Source organism: Cyanistes caeruleus, chromosome 3, assembly GCF_971803275.1.
Source record: "Cyanistes caeruleus chromosome 3, bCyaCae1.hap1.1, whole genome shotgun sequence".
NCBI lineage: Eukaryota > Metazoa > Chordata > Aves > Passeriformes > Paridae > Cyanistes > Cyanistes caeruleus.
The window spans coordinates 59,773,933-59,790,563 of NC_141703.1; the positions used below are offsets into that span (position 1 = coordinate 59,773,933).

The 16,631-nt window shown below is 38.7% G+C and overlaps 1 protein-coding gene across 3 annotated transcripts in view; it reads right to left on the reverse strand.

Annotated features, from left to right (window-relative positions):
- Positions 1–391: 391 nt before the first annotated feature.
- EPSTI1 (epithelial stromal interaction 1) overlaps positions 392–16,631 on the reverse strand; it is a 49,325-nt gene continuing 33,085 nt past the window's right edge. For all 3 annotated transcript variants that reach the window (XM_086881217.1, XM_023935712.2, XM_086881218.1), the window contains 6 exons: positions 15,779–15,872; positions 12,461–12,544; positions 9,674–9,747; positions 7,633–7,730; positions 2,493–2,524; positions 392–999 (listed from right to left, as the gene is read on the reverse strand). In XM_086881217.1, coding sequence (XP_086737343.1) covers positions 2,505–2,524; positions 7,633–7,730; positions 9,674–9,747; positions 12,461–12,544; positions 15,779–15,872 — 370 coding nt within the window. In that variant the 3' untranslated portion in view covers positions 392–999; positions 2,493–2,504. The remainder of the gene's footprint in view (positions 1,000–2,492; positions 2,525–7,632; positions 7,731–9,673; positions 9,748–12,460; positions 12,545–15,778; positions 15,873–16,631) is intronic.

Below are 16,631 nucleotides of genomic sequence, written 5' to 3' on the forward strand. Positions count from 1 at the left end.
GCTCCCATATTGCAAGGGCTATATCATGGTATGCCTGCATGCTGAACAAAATTGCTCAGGAGACCTTTAGCTTGGCCTAAGACACACTTAAAAATGCCACAGATACTTTTTCTTCTCTGTGTGGTTTATGTAACATGTACAGTGAACCCTTCTTTTACATTAGAAGTATCTTGGTCATGCAGGTGACTTTTACAAAGCATGTTGTCATCTGTCTCAGGGACAAGGAGACAGAAATTAAATTCCACTGGGCTAGAGGGACAAAGAAAAGCAGGAAACTAAAGCTAATGTTGGAGTAGTGTTCCCCACTCCTGTGACAGAAGTTACCATGGTAAAACAGGCAAAGAGAAAAGATCCTATCACAAAACATATGGAGAGATCAAATACACCTCAGTGTTATTTCAAACTGTATTTATTTCTTTCATGTGTTGTATTTTTCTAAGAAGTTATTTAAAAGATACCATCTACAATGCATATTTTTCTTCTTGAGTGTCTGCTGTTGAGTACAACAGTAAAATAATTTCACAAAACTTCCACAAAAACAAATAGAAAACAAACAAAACCCCAGCAACATTTCTCCTTCCCTTCCCAAAAGAAAACTCTCTACCTGCTTTTTTAGATTGTCTCTGAAATGTTTTTTTTCTGCATATAGAGTAGCAAGTAAACACATATATTACTACAGTTTCTGCAGTCACTTATGTCTTCTTTTCTAGAGATCAGGAAGACCAGGATAATTACATTTTCCAAGAGGCAAAACAATTTATGAAAAAAAAAAAAAATACACGTATTCTTATAAAAAATTAAAAAGGACTTTCATAATCAGCTGTTTCAAATATGTATGCATGAATAATGACATCTGAAAACCAGTCTCTGCAGATTGCTTATGAAGAGTGTGCAGCTGAAGTCAGAGTAAGAAAAGAAATGCAATAAAGAGCAGTTTCTTGGAGCTTTTACGAGGTCATTCGGCCTAGGCCAGATAAAAGTGAATATTTCTGCAATACCCTGTAACAAGAGAGAAAAAACAGAATTAAGGTTTATCTTTTACAGCAAAAACAAAATTCAAAGTCAGCTTCTCAGGGATTAAGTCCACTGGAAAATAAAGTCTTCCTTTTCTTCCAACAGGTTTTAGCTTTTAATTATGTAAAGCCTTCATGAAGGGATTTCTATCTTTTTGTAAATTTAATTCACAAAATGTCCTAATTATCTGCAGACGTATTAATAACTCTTTGAACAATATATTAACATAGCAGGCTGAAATGTGTTTTCAGAACAAGAGTTATGCAAGGCTTAAAAATACACCCATCCATATTTCGTGAACACTTCATAAGTAAATACATTATTGGTATTGTAAATATGGTGAAAAACAACAAAGGATCCACTGTGTTGAACTCCTTCAGCTGTCCACAGGTTATAAAACCTAAAAGAACTGTGGACTGCAAAAAATAGCCATTTCTGCCCCTCCAGGGAATTGCCTTTATCTACACATTGTCCTTTCCTTAGTGAATTTGAGGAAATTTTTTAGTAATAATTTTACTTCTCATAAAACTGAACAGACAACTCATGGGGAGTCAACAATATTATTTACATACTGTCTTCAGAATAAAGCCCTGCTGCAAAAATATTAACATAACTGTTGGAGTAGCAAATGATGAAGAAAGTCACATAAGAATATCTAGATTTATGGGAGAAGTGTTGGAAGCAAGAGGCTTTTAAAAACTTGATTATTTTAAATTTGTTTTAATAAAATGCCAGCTCTCAAAAAAAAAAAAATAAAAAAATAAAAAGAGTTATCTGAAGCCATCTCCTAAGGAACAAAAAATCTTTGTCAGTACCTAAACTTGCTTCAAAAGTCTCCAGGCCTAGAAGTAAAGGCTCTGCAGACATACTTGTATCAGAACTGAGAATCAGAGTAGGGGATCCCTTTCAAATAGGAACACAGCTGCAGTGGGCCTTAAGAAAAGCACATTTTAAAACAGAGGGCCTGATTTCTCTGATTCAATAGTGGTGTTTTCCTGAGAGCCTCCACAGATATGAACACTCTCCCTTTCTGTTCATGAGAAATAGTTGGAAGAGCATGGCCCACGACAGTATCCCCTTTCACTTAAGAACACCAGAAGTTTACAGGTCACCTCCTGCACTTCCAGCCACACTCCTCAGCTGTTCAGGTTTGTCTAGGCACAGTCTATAATGCAGAGAACATGGCTGCAGTGAAGTTTTAGCCTAAATATCAAGGCACTCCCAGAAGATGCCTTCAATGCCATAATCTATTCTTCTTACCTGCAAAACATGTTATGTGATTCTTTACAAAAATCATGTTTCAGATTAGGTATGTACCATTGCATGGCCCCCAAACACAGTGCTGGAATGCATACATTTTAAGATCCCTTTTCATATTGTTTCAAAATTAAACTATGTAAGTAATCATAATGAGATGTCAAATTCAAAGCTAAATTAATACTGGTCCTAAAAAGAACAAACAAATTTATTATTCTTACCTTGCTCCTCTTTTATTCCAAGTAGTTTGACTCTTGGATAAAAGAAAAAAAATGCATTAGTATGGTATAATGTGCAATACAATCACATATTTATGCAGGGAATTATGGTTTTCTAGTTGTGTGGAGCTTTCTTAATTATTTGAAGCCCTTTTGAAACTCCACTTAAAATAACAAGCAAGCCCTTCTGCAAGATTCCAGTCCTAGGAAGAAACATATTTGATTGGAACTCTAAATAAATAGCAGGATGTATTGACTCAAGAGATAAACATATCTTGCTTCTGCTAGGGAAAAAAAAATCTAAAAGTATTTCAAATATCTTCAGATACTTCAATCCTTAACCTCACACAATTTGAAAGAGTGAGAAGTTTCTTCTGTTCCTGCCCAGATTGCCACTATTCTCATTTAGGACGAGACTCAGAGCAAAGAATGATTGAGCTCAAGATCAAGGCAGGTGGAACACATCTGCATATGATGTTTGACAGCCTTGCCAGAGGCTGTAAATTGCTAAACTGAGCTATAGCCTGCCTGGACATACTCATGTGAAGTCCCTTTATTGATGCTGATACTTCTGCTAAGTAGTTTCCATATTTTCTGCCAGGAAGGATAAGCATGTTGTTCTCAGTAAAAAGAAAATCCCAGCAAATAAGAAAACAGCCAGTTTTAGGAAACAAATTAATAATCTTTTCAACTCAGATTGCACACAGACTAACCAAGTTAAAGCTAAGTTAGCAAATCACATTATTCATTTAAACAAATGTAACCACTGTGGATTGCATTCTAGAACCTTCTTATACAAATATTATTTTCTCAACATTCCCATGTTAAGCGAAAGCTTTTTCTTTGTTTTGAGAAACCAGCATTTTTATGCAACTTGATCCTTCTGAAAGTATATTAAAGATGGATTGTTTACAGAAACCTGTGGCATGCATGCTGGCCTTGTGGCTTCAGGGGCCTTTGAGCTGTGGCTCTTTTTGCTGTGCAACAGTAAACTTCATGACTTGTTCCCCCTTCAACTGATCACAAATAGCATAAATCAAGTACTGGTTGAGACTCCAAAGAAACTTTCCCATGGGTCATTCTGAAAGAACTAAACAAAGTGCAACCCACAAATCATGTTTATTTAAAATAGTTTTATCTGTAAATCATATTTCCTCAAAAGAAATTTATCCAGCATCTTATTGAGTTCCTGTTCTGCACATGGGAAAGGAAGAGAATGGGGTTTCCTGTCCCACTACACCTGTGTATTCAGGGCATAGTTGCTTTCTACAGCAAATATCTAAAATTATGCACCCACTGAAAGAGCAGAGTCAGCATCCAAGGGAGCATTTCTCATTCTTATGCATCACACTGGATATAATGGACATATAAGAAAGGAATATGTAATATGTCACCTTGCCTTCTAGGTCCTGGGTTTGCTATGGCTCAGCAAGACAACTAGTATTTCATTAAAGAAGAGTAGACTTATAAATTTCATATGTTCATGATGTGACCTCTCCCTGTTTACAGAATAAACAAAAGGGTACTTGACAGTGCTCTGTTTTCATGCAAAAAATTAACAATGTCTCTGTTACAGGCTTGGCATGCATTGCTTATGGTCTCTGCAAATCCCTACATCCCTGAATATGGGCAAATCTCACAAGGCAGTGGAAAACAAAAGGTGCAGCTGTTTTAAAGTCATTCTTTTGTAACAACAAAAGTGTTTTACTGATCATTTGTGCCATAACAGTGAACAAATACTGTCTCAGTTCTAAGTCCTGGCTGAGTAATGCGTAAATTAAGAAGAAATTCTTTACAGTGAGGGTGGTGAAGCACTGGAGCAGGTTCTCCAGAGAAGCTGTGGATGCCCCATCCCTGGAAGTGCTCAAGGCCGAGCTGGCTGGAGCTTTGAGCAACCTGGTCTAATGGAAGGTGTCCCTGGGCCTGAGGCAGGCGGGTTGGAACCAGATGATCTTGAAGGTCCCTTCCAACCTAAACCATTTTGTGATCCCATGACAAAACCTTATTTATTAAACTTTGATATTGAAGGGACAATGGTTATCCTCCTATCCTAAAAGGTTTATCCTTATGTCAAAGGCAGTGCAAAGGGCATTAAAACTTTTTTGATACCATACAGCAAGACTCGGAGCTTTCTCAAGGGTGCAGTAGCTCACAGACAGAAGTGGAACATCTTTATGTTGTTTACCCATCAAAAAAGGAAACTACATAGCCACCCAGAGAGTGCCCTGACATTTATAATCAAAATGGCAGAAAAAATTACATTCATGAAGATCCTTCATGATACAACAGCTTATAAATATTCCTAATAAAACAGAAAATGTCTGGAGGGCATTTGAATAAATGAAAACTCATTTCCTATTGCTTAGGGGACAATTGGACAATGGAACTGCTCTCCTGCCCTCTGCCCACACATATGCAGTATATTCAGCCTCCTCCCCTTTTCTCCATGCCTTCTGTGATACCCAAGTCCCTTCCTGAATCCCCTAGCCCCCAGGAAACCAGGGCAGAGCTGCAGCTGCTCTGGAGCTCTGCCCACGCTGATCTGCCAGAGGGCTGCAGTCAAATAATGCAGAGAATGCACCACCCCTCAGAGCAGGCACTGTTTTAGGCTGTCTCCTATGCTAGTCACTGCTTTTCTCAAAACACACAGAAATTTAATTATCTCTGAGACTTATAATCCCTTTTAAATTTGGCTAAGATTGGCCAGCAGCTGGAAAACCTTATTACATGCAGACAGACAGCGTGATTGTACAAACTTCATTTCTTCAGGAAACCAGGCTAATAGAACTAACAGTGAAAAATAGAGTAGGTGCATCGACAATAGAGCACAACTTTCAGTTTCTGTTAAGTGTGAAGTTGCCGTGACTGTAAAGAGTTCAAACAGGAAAAAAAAACAAACAAGCACGAAAGAGAACAAATATTTCCTCTTTGGTGCCACTGCACAGATGGAACAGGCTCAAAAATTACCTTCAGGTCTTTACTTTGGGAACCTTTTTAACTTCTTTTAATCTTAGTATATAGTCTGACCTGTTTCAGTTAGTTCCCTTGTAATGTAAAATGCCAGGCTGCAGACTACATGACTTGTAAGCCCTGCCTGGAGTTCAGTCCTTTTTGTTTAAAATCCCAAAGGAAAGGAGAAGAATTTTGGTATAATCAAAGGCACTAAGATTGCTGCCTCCAGCCTATCTTTTAAGAGATTATTTTTCTTTCTTGTACTTGTTACCAATACTCATTTTTAAATTCCTATCCATTATGACATATTCTTTCATAATTTAATTTTTTCCTGCTCTGTTTAGGCTTCAAATCTCACATTATAACATAAAGGCAAAATAGATCTAGCATTACCCAACAGAAGGCAGGCTCCTTGGGAGTCATTAAGTAAATAACAGAGCAGTAGATTTATCACTTCTATACATGGGGTTTTATTGCATTTGTGTTGATGCATTCTTTGAATATATATGTAAAACTCCCCCCTCACATGGGTTGGCTGCACACACCACTGAGTCATCTGTTGTTAAAACTGTGCCTGGGCTGAGCACTCTCGTTTCCTGGAACCAACACCCACGCTGTGAAAGAGGGCATGTGCATCTGGCTAAAGGCAAGCCCCTGCCCCCTCTGCAGACAATGGCAAGGTTTCCAGGGGTGAAGGCAGGTGCTCTGATGGAGATGCTCGAGTAAGATATTGGGGCTCTGGGCTGTGTTATGCATTTCCTTTGGAGTTTATCAGGAAACAGTACACAAATGGGGATAAAAGACACAAAGTGCCCTTGCTGCCTTTGTTAACCAGGCACCATGCATCAGGCTTTACCTTTTGCACTTTCACTGCGTATCAGGTGGCTGTGTCCTACCTGCAGCTTCTAATTCTGCTATCTGCAGACTTGTTGTCCTTCAGGAGGTGGCTCAGGCCTGCCATACACTCTGCTCTCTCACTGACACTCTTTAGCTAGCCTGGACATCTGCAACTTGTCTTCCATCAGTTTCTGGGCTGCCTGACGTGTTTCAGATGAGTAAAGCTGCTAATGCCTGCTCACAGACCTTGTCGGAGGTTGAGCTAACCTGTCCTGTCTCCTCTCACCAAGACCAAGAACTAGTACAAGGTTCTTGAGCCCAGGGCTTGCCCAAAGCTTGTAGTAATGAAGACATCCTTTTCCCATTTCCAGTACATGGAAAATTCCACTATCAAGAATATCTGCTTTTTAACCATGCCTTGACTTTGGAAATGCTTGAACTGAACTCTTTCTGGTATTCACTGGCCAACATACACACCTTCACCAACTAATCCAATTCAAGATTTTACATTTTATCAGCTAAACACCTTTATCTACATTATCACACACACTAAATACTCCTAGACTCTCATCATTTTGCTTCTTAGTCTTCCTAACTCTTCCATTTCTGTACTAGGGTCCTTCCATCAATAGAATTTCAATCTAAGGGAAAATTTATGATGGGGAACCTATATAATTTTTTTTTTTTTTTTACATTGAAAAGTGAAATTGTAAACAACAGTCACATTAATATCTCATTATGATAGTTGAAAAAATGAATGGATGTTTAATAAATTATGGTCAAGATATCTTTTCTTCAAAGAATCCTTACAAATACTGATTTTAAATCAAATGTAGCTGAGTCTTCTTTGTCATAATTTTATATAGGTAAAAAATGAACAGCTATACATGGAAAGATATAGATAGATAGATAGATAGATAGATAGATAGATAGATAGATAGATAGACAGATAGATATAGAAATTTGGGATTTTTTCCTTCCAACTTCAATATCATATTAAAGTATTTACAGCATATCCAAGCATCTTTCATTCAAAGACTTAAAAAAAATCCCAAGTGATTTCACTATCCCAGTACTGAATTTAAGGGAGTGCCTTGGATGTGGCCCCTTGAAGTGAGTGCCTCACACACAAGGCCACTGGGTTCTGCTGGAGGAGCAGCTGTTCCTTTCTTCTCCCATTTGAACAACTTATATTTTAGACAGAATTTCTTCTTGAAAGGTACTGAGGACATCCAGCAAGGGCTGTAAGTTCTATCAGGCAGGCTAAACACACACAGACACACAATAGTGTCTGGAGAAAAATTCAACATTTAAACAATCTCATTGCTTCTACATTCTGTACCAAATAACTTACCAAGATGCCATTGTTGAGGTAGTCCAGTATTTCCAGGGTGGTAGATATTATTAGACTGTGTTTTGTTTTGGAGTCGGTCCAGGAAAGCATTATTTACCCTTAAAGTACAATAAAAAATGAATAATGACTGAAGGCACCTGAGAAGTTCACAAACTATTGAAATTTAACATTCTGTGAGTGGCTTTCCCTTCCCATCTGTTCAGTGCCCTATATCTTCTATATTTTTCAAGCCTGTGCTGAATAACCATGGACAGGCATGAGATCAGGTGGATTGAATTTTCAATTCACCAGATGCATCCTTATCCTGGGATCAGCCTATTGGGATTAAAAGGCACACCTCTGTGCGCTGTCTAAGGCACACAGCTGTCTACACTGCTGTGCATAATACACTATAATTCTCCATAGAAAGATGACCTGTGTGCCACCACCCACCTTTTTAGGGAGGTTACATATCTTGAAAATTCACCTTAGGTGATCTTTCAGCCTTCAGTGCACAAGGAAAGTTTCTAGAAATACTGATTTCCTAATAAAAATGTAAAAACCCACTTAAGCTTGTTACTAATAGAGACAATTTATGCAGCTGACAACTTTTTCTACCATCTAGCTCTGAAATTCTAGCATTTTCTTGCACTGCTTTATCAATCTGGAAAACATGGACAAATACAGAGAGAGTTTTCTTCAATTTGTTTTAAATATTTTCACATTGGGATTGTTCAGCATGGAGAAGAGGAGCCTGCAGTGTGACCCCACAGCAGCCTTTCAGTATCTAAAGTGGGCTACAAGAGAGACAGAGAGGGACTTTTTACAAGAGCACGTGGTAAGGGGCAAGGGAGAATGGCTTTAGTCTGAAAAGGGGTAGATTTAGATTGGATATTAGGAAATATGAGGGTGCTGAGGCACTGGTACAAGTTGCGCAGAAAAGCTGTGGATGCCCCATCCCTGGCAGTGTTCCAGGCCAGGCTGGATGGGGCTTTAAGCAACCTGGTCTAGTGGAAGTCTCTACACATGGCAGGGATGTTGGAACTAGATGACCTTTAAGGTCCCTTCCAACCCAAACCATTCTATGATTCTTTGGAAAACTCTTTCCCCTTGATTACTGCTTAGGACTGACACACATGCTTGGACATGACTGCTGTTTTACAAGGATGTTGGTAAGAATGAGATAAGAAGCAAAATACTGGGTTATTTCTGTCTAGGGATATGAGATGGATTGAATCAAAAATCCTTCATTAACTTCTATGGGTAATTATTTCAATGTCTTTGCTGGAGAGAAAAAAAAAAATGAAAGCAGTCTGTAGAGTGGTTGCCTACAGAAGTTTTTTTTTAATATTTACATAATGATTAAAAAAATAAAAATAAACAAATGGTGGTTTTACATTTGAGCCTGAGCATTGTTTCTTTTTACCAGCAGAAAACAAAGCTGAGAATAAAGCTGTGCTTCAGGGTAATGAAAAGTCAGTTAAGTAACAGAAGTGGAAGATGAGAACTGTTGAGCACAGAGAGGTCACAGCAGTGAGGCACAGCCTGGGGTGCAAAGAGATGCAGCTGCAGAAGGCCTTGCTGCACTGCAGGTTCCATCTGAATTGATATCAAATCCCACATTTAGCTGTCTGCTAACCTCAGAGACAGTCAACCACAAGATGAAGCATGGACAAAGTAGACCATTCTAAAATAAAAAAAAAGATACAGATATAAAAATATATAGATACCTAGGTTCATACACAGGTAAAGTGTGTCCCAGCTGAAGCTAGTGTACTAGTAGTCATCCATGAAACTACTAATCCTTTCTACCCTATGCTGTATCCTATGCTGATAGGATAAATAAAGTGAGAAAGGCACTCTGGGTCATACTGCATGCAGTGAGCAGTTGTAATGGTGGACATTAGTGGTTCATTTGAAAGGAAAGCTAAACCAGAGATACCAGAGATGAGGTCAGGGATCCTCACTGCAATAGCCCTCTAAAGCATGAGTGCCTGCAATTCTGAGACCCTTTCCAGGTGGAAATTCAATTTGAGTGTATTCTGCATTTTTTGCATCATACCTCCTCTGTTCCTTTTTAAGTGCTCTTGTCCTTGTTTCATCTTCCTGCTTTTGTTTAAATTCCATTAATTCAGCCTGGCGAAGATAAAAGTGAAAAACGAACAAATAAACAAACAAACAAACTTACTTTTAATTAACACATTTATGCTGCAAACCCTATCAATTCCACATGATGTTAACCTCAGTTAGAACCAGAACTTCTCTCAGCAGCATTTTACTTATGTGGCAGCACTATGTTAAAAACTGAACTGGTTTTTCTGTTCAGCACATGGATGATTTGTTTGTGACTTAAGAAGTGGGAAGTTATAGGATTCAGACATTTGCAGTCTTACATTTAAGGGGGTGTGCCAGACACACACTTTGGCTTCCCCTTGTCCCAAAACACAGATTTGAATTTCCCGATGTGTCCGAGGGGGACAACAGGAGCAGACACAGCTGTCATGCTCACATGGTAGGAAGGAGACATGTCCCTGGCCTCCTGCCTCTCCAGAGTACAAACAGAGGATGAGATCTGGGGTATGTGATGTGGTGTGTCACCTCCAGCTCCCTGGGGCTCCCCAGGGTGAGGAGGGAAAATGGCACTTGTTGAAAATGGTGTGGTGGAAACATATACAAGCTCCCAGCACTACAGCAGACTACCAGCCTTATGTAGTATTAAGGTATATAAACAGTGTCAAAGGGAATTATTTTCAGAGGAGAGTTTGCTCATGCAATTTCAGCCAGAACTGTGAGGAAAACACAGTTGGTATGACTCTGCTCTGTACATGTGCTTGTTTGCCCAGCTCCTTCTGCCTGCAATGCACCCAAGAAGTCGCAGATCTTTCTGCAAAGTAGATTTGGCTTGCAGGGCAAGGGGGAAGGCATAGGAACAGACACATTTTTCATATTTTCCATAGCAACTGCATAGCAGTAGGAATAGAAACTAAAATAAAATGATGTGGTTAGATAAAAGTTTCAATAACTGAATGGAAATACAAGATTTTTTTTTTTAAATCAATTTAAGTGGAACATTAAGTAAAAACTATGCAATAAATGTATGGAGAAAATCAATAACTGAGAATGTGTTGTGTATCAATATTTGTCTAGCCCTAAAAGAAGAAACAGGATTAAGAAATAAAAGAGCCAACCTCAATTTTCACTATTTTAAATAACTATTCAACCTGAAAATTAAAAGTCAGTATCTGACTTTCCAATATGCCGACTCCTCTCTTGGAGTAATGTTCTGAAATATATTGTGTGTATATGATGCGGTGTTCAAAGTGTACTGAAAATTTCTAAATCAAGCAATACATACTAAAACCTGTTCTGAAGAAGAAAAAAGGGAACTGACAATACCTACACATTTTATAGCTACACTGTGCTAGGAGGTACACACAAGACAGAATTCACAATTACTTTAATAAATATTAGTTTGAAGTCGAAACGAGCCAACATATATCTGAGGGACAATTATTGGAGCCTTTAAAATACATATTATTTACAGTAGGTTTGTAAGTAGTGCATTACTCTGCACAATAGGTAGCAGCAACTGTGAAGGCAAGGAGACCTTGGAACCACACAGCAAACAAGAGCAGCCTTAGAAGCAGCCAACACCTCCTTAGCAACCCATGGAAATCACTGAAGAGTATACAGCTCTTCTCAAGTCCCTTAAACCAAACCCATGAATTAGGGGCATGCTAATTTACATCTGTAACGATTTTCTCTTTGGAAGAATCCATGTACAGACTACAACAGAAACCAGCCTTACAGCTATCCAGTCTGGCTTTCAACATTTTTCTTCTCTATAGGCTCTGGGAATAAGCATGTACCTGGTGGGATAGCAATTACAAGGCTCCATTTTGCCCCACCTTTTTTTCCAGTATCATAGCTGTTAGAATACTATGAAATGAGGACACAACCCCAACATGCAAAGAAAGATATCCATGAGAGGGGATGAGTAACTTCTCCAGCTCTAGAAGAAACTCAGTGCATGGAAATTATTTTGCTAAAATTCTCCAACTGAGGAAGTATCTTAATTTGTATGTTAGTAACAGCAGAGGCACAGCAAGTGGCTCAGCATGTGCTCACATGTTTTCAAATGATTTGCTAGATTTTCAAGTGCTGTTCTCCCTGTACTTTCACAGTCAGACCTGGAGCCAAGACCGGTAACTTTGCACAGTGCCATCATCCTTGGTAGAGTAACTTTATGTGGGTATGGTACCCAAATCTATACCAGAGAGACTACACATTTCAGGCAATGCATGATGCATGTGCAGAATACGGAGTCCAAAGTTGCAGTTATGACATGCCTGCCTTTTAGACAATTCAAAACTCTTTAGCTAGGTAGTCAGCAAGGGCACAGAGAGGCATACTATAATTAACAGCAAATCTGAGAATTTCCACATCCCCTTTTGAAAAAGCAGCTCTCAGTTCTCTAGAAACAGACAATTCAGAGAGATCACCCTAGATTTCTCAGTCAGATGACTTCTGCCTGCAAGAGTAAACTGGTTTCCTTAGCCTATGAAGCTGGTTGCCGTGGTCAAAAAGCCCTCTGCACAATTATTCAAGTGGAGAAGTGAAAAGGAGCTCATTTTCCAGAAGCAAACAGCCTTGAACTCAGAAGATAATTGTCCTGTCCCTGTTCAAATTTTACAGCTTGACTCATCTCTCTCACAATATTTGAAAACAGTGACTGAATCACTTTTGCTAAAGAGAAACTCTGTGCATAGGCTACAAGTAATCAATGTATTTAATTGGTTTCACAGCATGCAAAAATGATACAATATGCAAACTGTTAATGTATAATTACCTTCCTCCGTTGTTCTTGCTTCATTTCCTCTAATCTTCTGTTTTCTTCCTCTCCAAGAGCTTGCTTGTAAGCATGGCTTCTTTTCTATAGTTCAGCAGAAAATAAAAACATATTGGTGTGGTGAGAGAGGGGCCAAACTCCCAAACCTTATTCTCAAATTGTTATATGGGTAACTAACAAACACAAATAGTCAAATTATTCCAGTTACTTAAGAAACAGATTAGTCTCAAGACTAGAATTTAAGCAAGAAGTGGCCTAAAGCCTCTCAGTCACTCTGTTTGAATATCCACCTGTGCACCACACCCAGGTAGTCATGGCAAGTGCTATTCTGTGTCCCAGTGACAACCATAAAGATTCCCTGAGCAGAAAACACACAAAACACAGAAAACACAGTTAGGATATATGATAGTGAGATGGGGTATTCTGGGCAGAAAGAAAAGAAAATATTACCAAGATAAAAAAGAAAAATGGAGGTCTTGTTACAGAGGGGAAGACAGGATTTTTTGTGGAGGTAGGGCAACAGGAGAGATAAAACCTGCCATTATTTGTAAGGCATCAAGAAAGTTAAAAATGTGAACTACACATCATGAATAATGTACTAACTGTGCAATAGGTTTTCAATACAATAACTACCCCTTAAAATAACTTTACAATACACTACAATACTACTATAACTAGCCCTGGTCTTTCACAATTTGCAATTGTTTGCAGAAAGTCAATCTACAATTAGGGTCTTTGAGGATCCTTAGGATATTATACACTGGAACTTCTACTGTAAGGTCTTTGAGCAGGGACATAGTGTAGCACACTAAAAAATGAGCCAGAATAATTTAATACAAGAATTGTGCAGGTTTGACTTTAGCGAGGAATTTGTTACAGGTCTACAGAACATTCCCAAAACTTGATATATGTGTGCAGAATGACACCATTAGAACAACAGGCACATAATTTGCTAAAAAGACTGAATAGAGAAAGCAATTATTAATAGCTCAATTTTGAGCTAGGAGAAGTTGCTACACGTGTCCAGGGAGACTCATTCTGGTTCTGATATTATTCATTACTCTCCTTAATGGCTTTGAGAATTGTGTGGAGAGTATGTTAATCAAGTTGGAAGACAATAAAAATCTACACAGGATTGGTCACACTTTGAAAGACAGGATTAAATTTAATTATGAGCTTGATTAAATAAGCAGGGCCAAAAAGTCATCAATGACAGAGTCAATCAAAATAAGTCAAATTTGTTCATGGAGGTGAAGTAACATTTGGCAAGGATAGTTGAGCTAGATGTGCTAAATTAATATCACTATCCAAGAAATTATGTGAGAGGAAAAAACTTTGATCTGCATCACATTGTCTCAGATCATTTTCAGAACAAGATTTTCAAATTTTAAAAAATCACATACATGTATATATATTCCCCCTTTTAGCATGCATGTTAGGCACATCCTAAGCTTAACTCTTCACTACTTCAAATACATTGTTCCTGAATCTTTTAATTACTCCAGGCAAAGGACACATTCAAGGTAACATCCAAATTAGAGTCCTAGTTTTCCTACTGGTTTTGCATTTTGGTGCTATGCCAAGTTTATTTAGATAAGAACTCACTGCTTATTGTGCTTTGGATTCCTGGCTCAGAGGACATGTGTATACCTATAGACAGGACCTTATCCAGGCTGGGAAGACTTTGCTAACTTCATTGCTGCATTACAAACAAGTGATTATTTGATTCACAAAGCTACAGAAATGCAGCCACACAAAGGACAAGTATAATGTCAGCTGGTACTAAAGAGCAATACAGATAAATGTTGTATTTTATCTGCTTGGACACTAGTGGAGTGAAAGACGAACTGTGGGATGTAATTTGGCACAAGGTTTTGAGAGACCTGTCAAAACATGGAATGAGAAACCCATGCACAGGGAGGTGAAGCAGAAGGCCAAGGCTAAAAAGAAGACCTGTAGAACTGAAAGAGATCAGTGTTCCTTCAGCCATCCACGCACTTCTGTATGGCTATGAAGACAGCATACCAAAATGCTGAAATCCAAATCAGTCGTGGGGACATGACCTCACTCGTCTTCACAGTTCAATGCTCACACCATACAAAGGCTGCAGGACTAGGCCTTCCCTACCAAAGAGCAAACTCCCCACTGTTTGGAGCGCTGGATGCTTCAAGAGGGAGGTAGAAGTGGCTTCAAGACATCTTTTCTCCCTTTTCATATCCCTTCATCTTGGTTGTTTATCCACAAAATACAGTCTGAAAGCCACTCTCCTGCAACTGACCTTCTGTCCAGCGGTGCTGGGCAGAAATTGGCACTTTCTAGCTATAAATCTGCCCACATTTGCTAAAATGTCTTTCAGGTTTTCAGAGATACAAAATATCCTGAAGAACTAAAGGAGAACGGAACCTATTTTCAATATCACCTTCCCTTTTCATGCAATGAAAACCAGAAAGAGGTACACTAGAGGCAAGACAGACGTGTCATATACCCTGTTGGCAGCAAATTTCTATAAAGGGAGGATTTTTTTCCCATTTATAAGGCATCTGAGGATGATCTTCTCTTCCTGTTACCCAGCAGCTGGTGCTCAAGGCTGTATACAACAGAGGGCTGCCCAGACCAGATAGTTCCAAACTTCTGCTGAGTTCTTCCCAATGTAAATTTCTGTCCACCTAGCTCCCTGTTCTCTGTCCTTCCCCAATTACAAACCTCTCTACAGGAGAAATACTTCTCTCTCAGGGTTAATACTCCTCACTGAAACTTTTTACATTAGTAGGAAAGCTTGGTTTAGACATGAAGAGACTAATTGTATGTGAAAAAGCCTCTTAGAATCAATTAGAAAACTGAAATTGAAGCAATACTTTATCTATTTCCTAATTACACTGATACTTACCAGACTAGTTCAAACTGGGACAAAGACCCCAAGCAGTGTATGGAATCACTTTTAGGATGCAGTGAGAAACTAGCTTCTCTTTTGACTAGATTTTTAATGCAGTAAAGCATCTGCTCACATGAACTGAGATTTCATAAAAGCTTAGCACCAATGGATGGGTACAAGGCATACGTAAGATTCTCACCTAACCAGAATATAAATCTGGTTCTCATTTATCAGAAAGAGATCTGTGAGCAGTCCTCTACTATGCATAATACCCTGCCAGTCTGGAAGAGACAAGGTATGCAGTCTCATTCACCCAAGAAAGGCTCCTTGGTACTCACTGAGTTACGTCTTGGCAATTAAGTTCAATTAGGATATTCCAACATTACACTATTGACAGCACCTGGAAAGTTGATAGAGAATACAGCACACGCTATGGTTTTGCTTACCCACGCTGTAGATTCTGGGCCAGGATTAGCAATCTGACAGGAATCACTCTTTGGCAAACCCACGTCCAATCTGTTCAGTAATTCATTGGTTTTGCTGTGAAGAAATTCAATCCAAATAGAATTGTTAGTGCTTCCATAAAGATAAACACAGCTTTTTATTCCACCCTTGGAATTGAGCCTAGACATTTTATCATGTGTCTGCTGAAAAACATCACAGGTAGAAAAAAAAAAGGTTATGGAAACAGACAAATGGGTCAGAGGATACAGAACCCATACAGTAGATAAGACATTTGCTGGGATGATTTTTTAAGCAAACAGTTATGGTCATTTGCACACTTGGGGTGTACAGTGGCTATGCTTTCCTCATTGTAAAGCTCCTATAAGACAGAATCACATACCACTGGACTTCATGAGGATGCAACTCAGCTTCACTGAAATGTTGCAAATCCTTCTACAAGATCTATAAATCTCAGATAAGTACTTTAAAAGATTATTTTCGGGAATTTTCCTTCACAGTTAATGCAATGCAGCCTTACAACAGATTACTTTATCAAGCAGGAAGGCTTTCAAGCATTTTGTACAATTGAAAAAAATTATTGTCTTTAGTTAATGCACAACATTTTCACTTCTTATTCTGGCAAGGACAATTTTCTTTTTCCAGCTGCATGCCTAACAAACCCAGAATTTCAAAGTAGCATCAATTTGCTCACAGTTTTGACCAAGTACAATTAAATTAGGTCACAAACAAAAACAAAGAATGGGAGTTTGTGTGCTGTGGTGAGGAATCAGTTTCTTAACCTGCACTCCCAGGCACGTATATTGAAGTCTTTTCTCACTCAAAGGAACAGAGTTA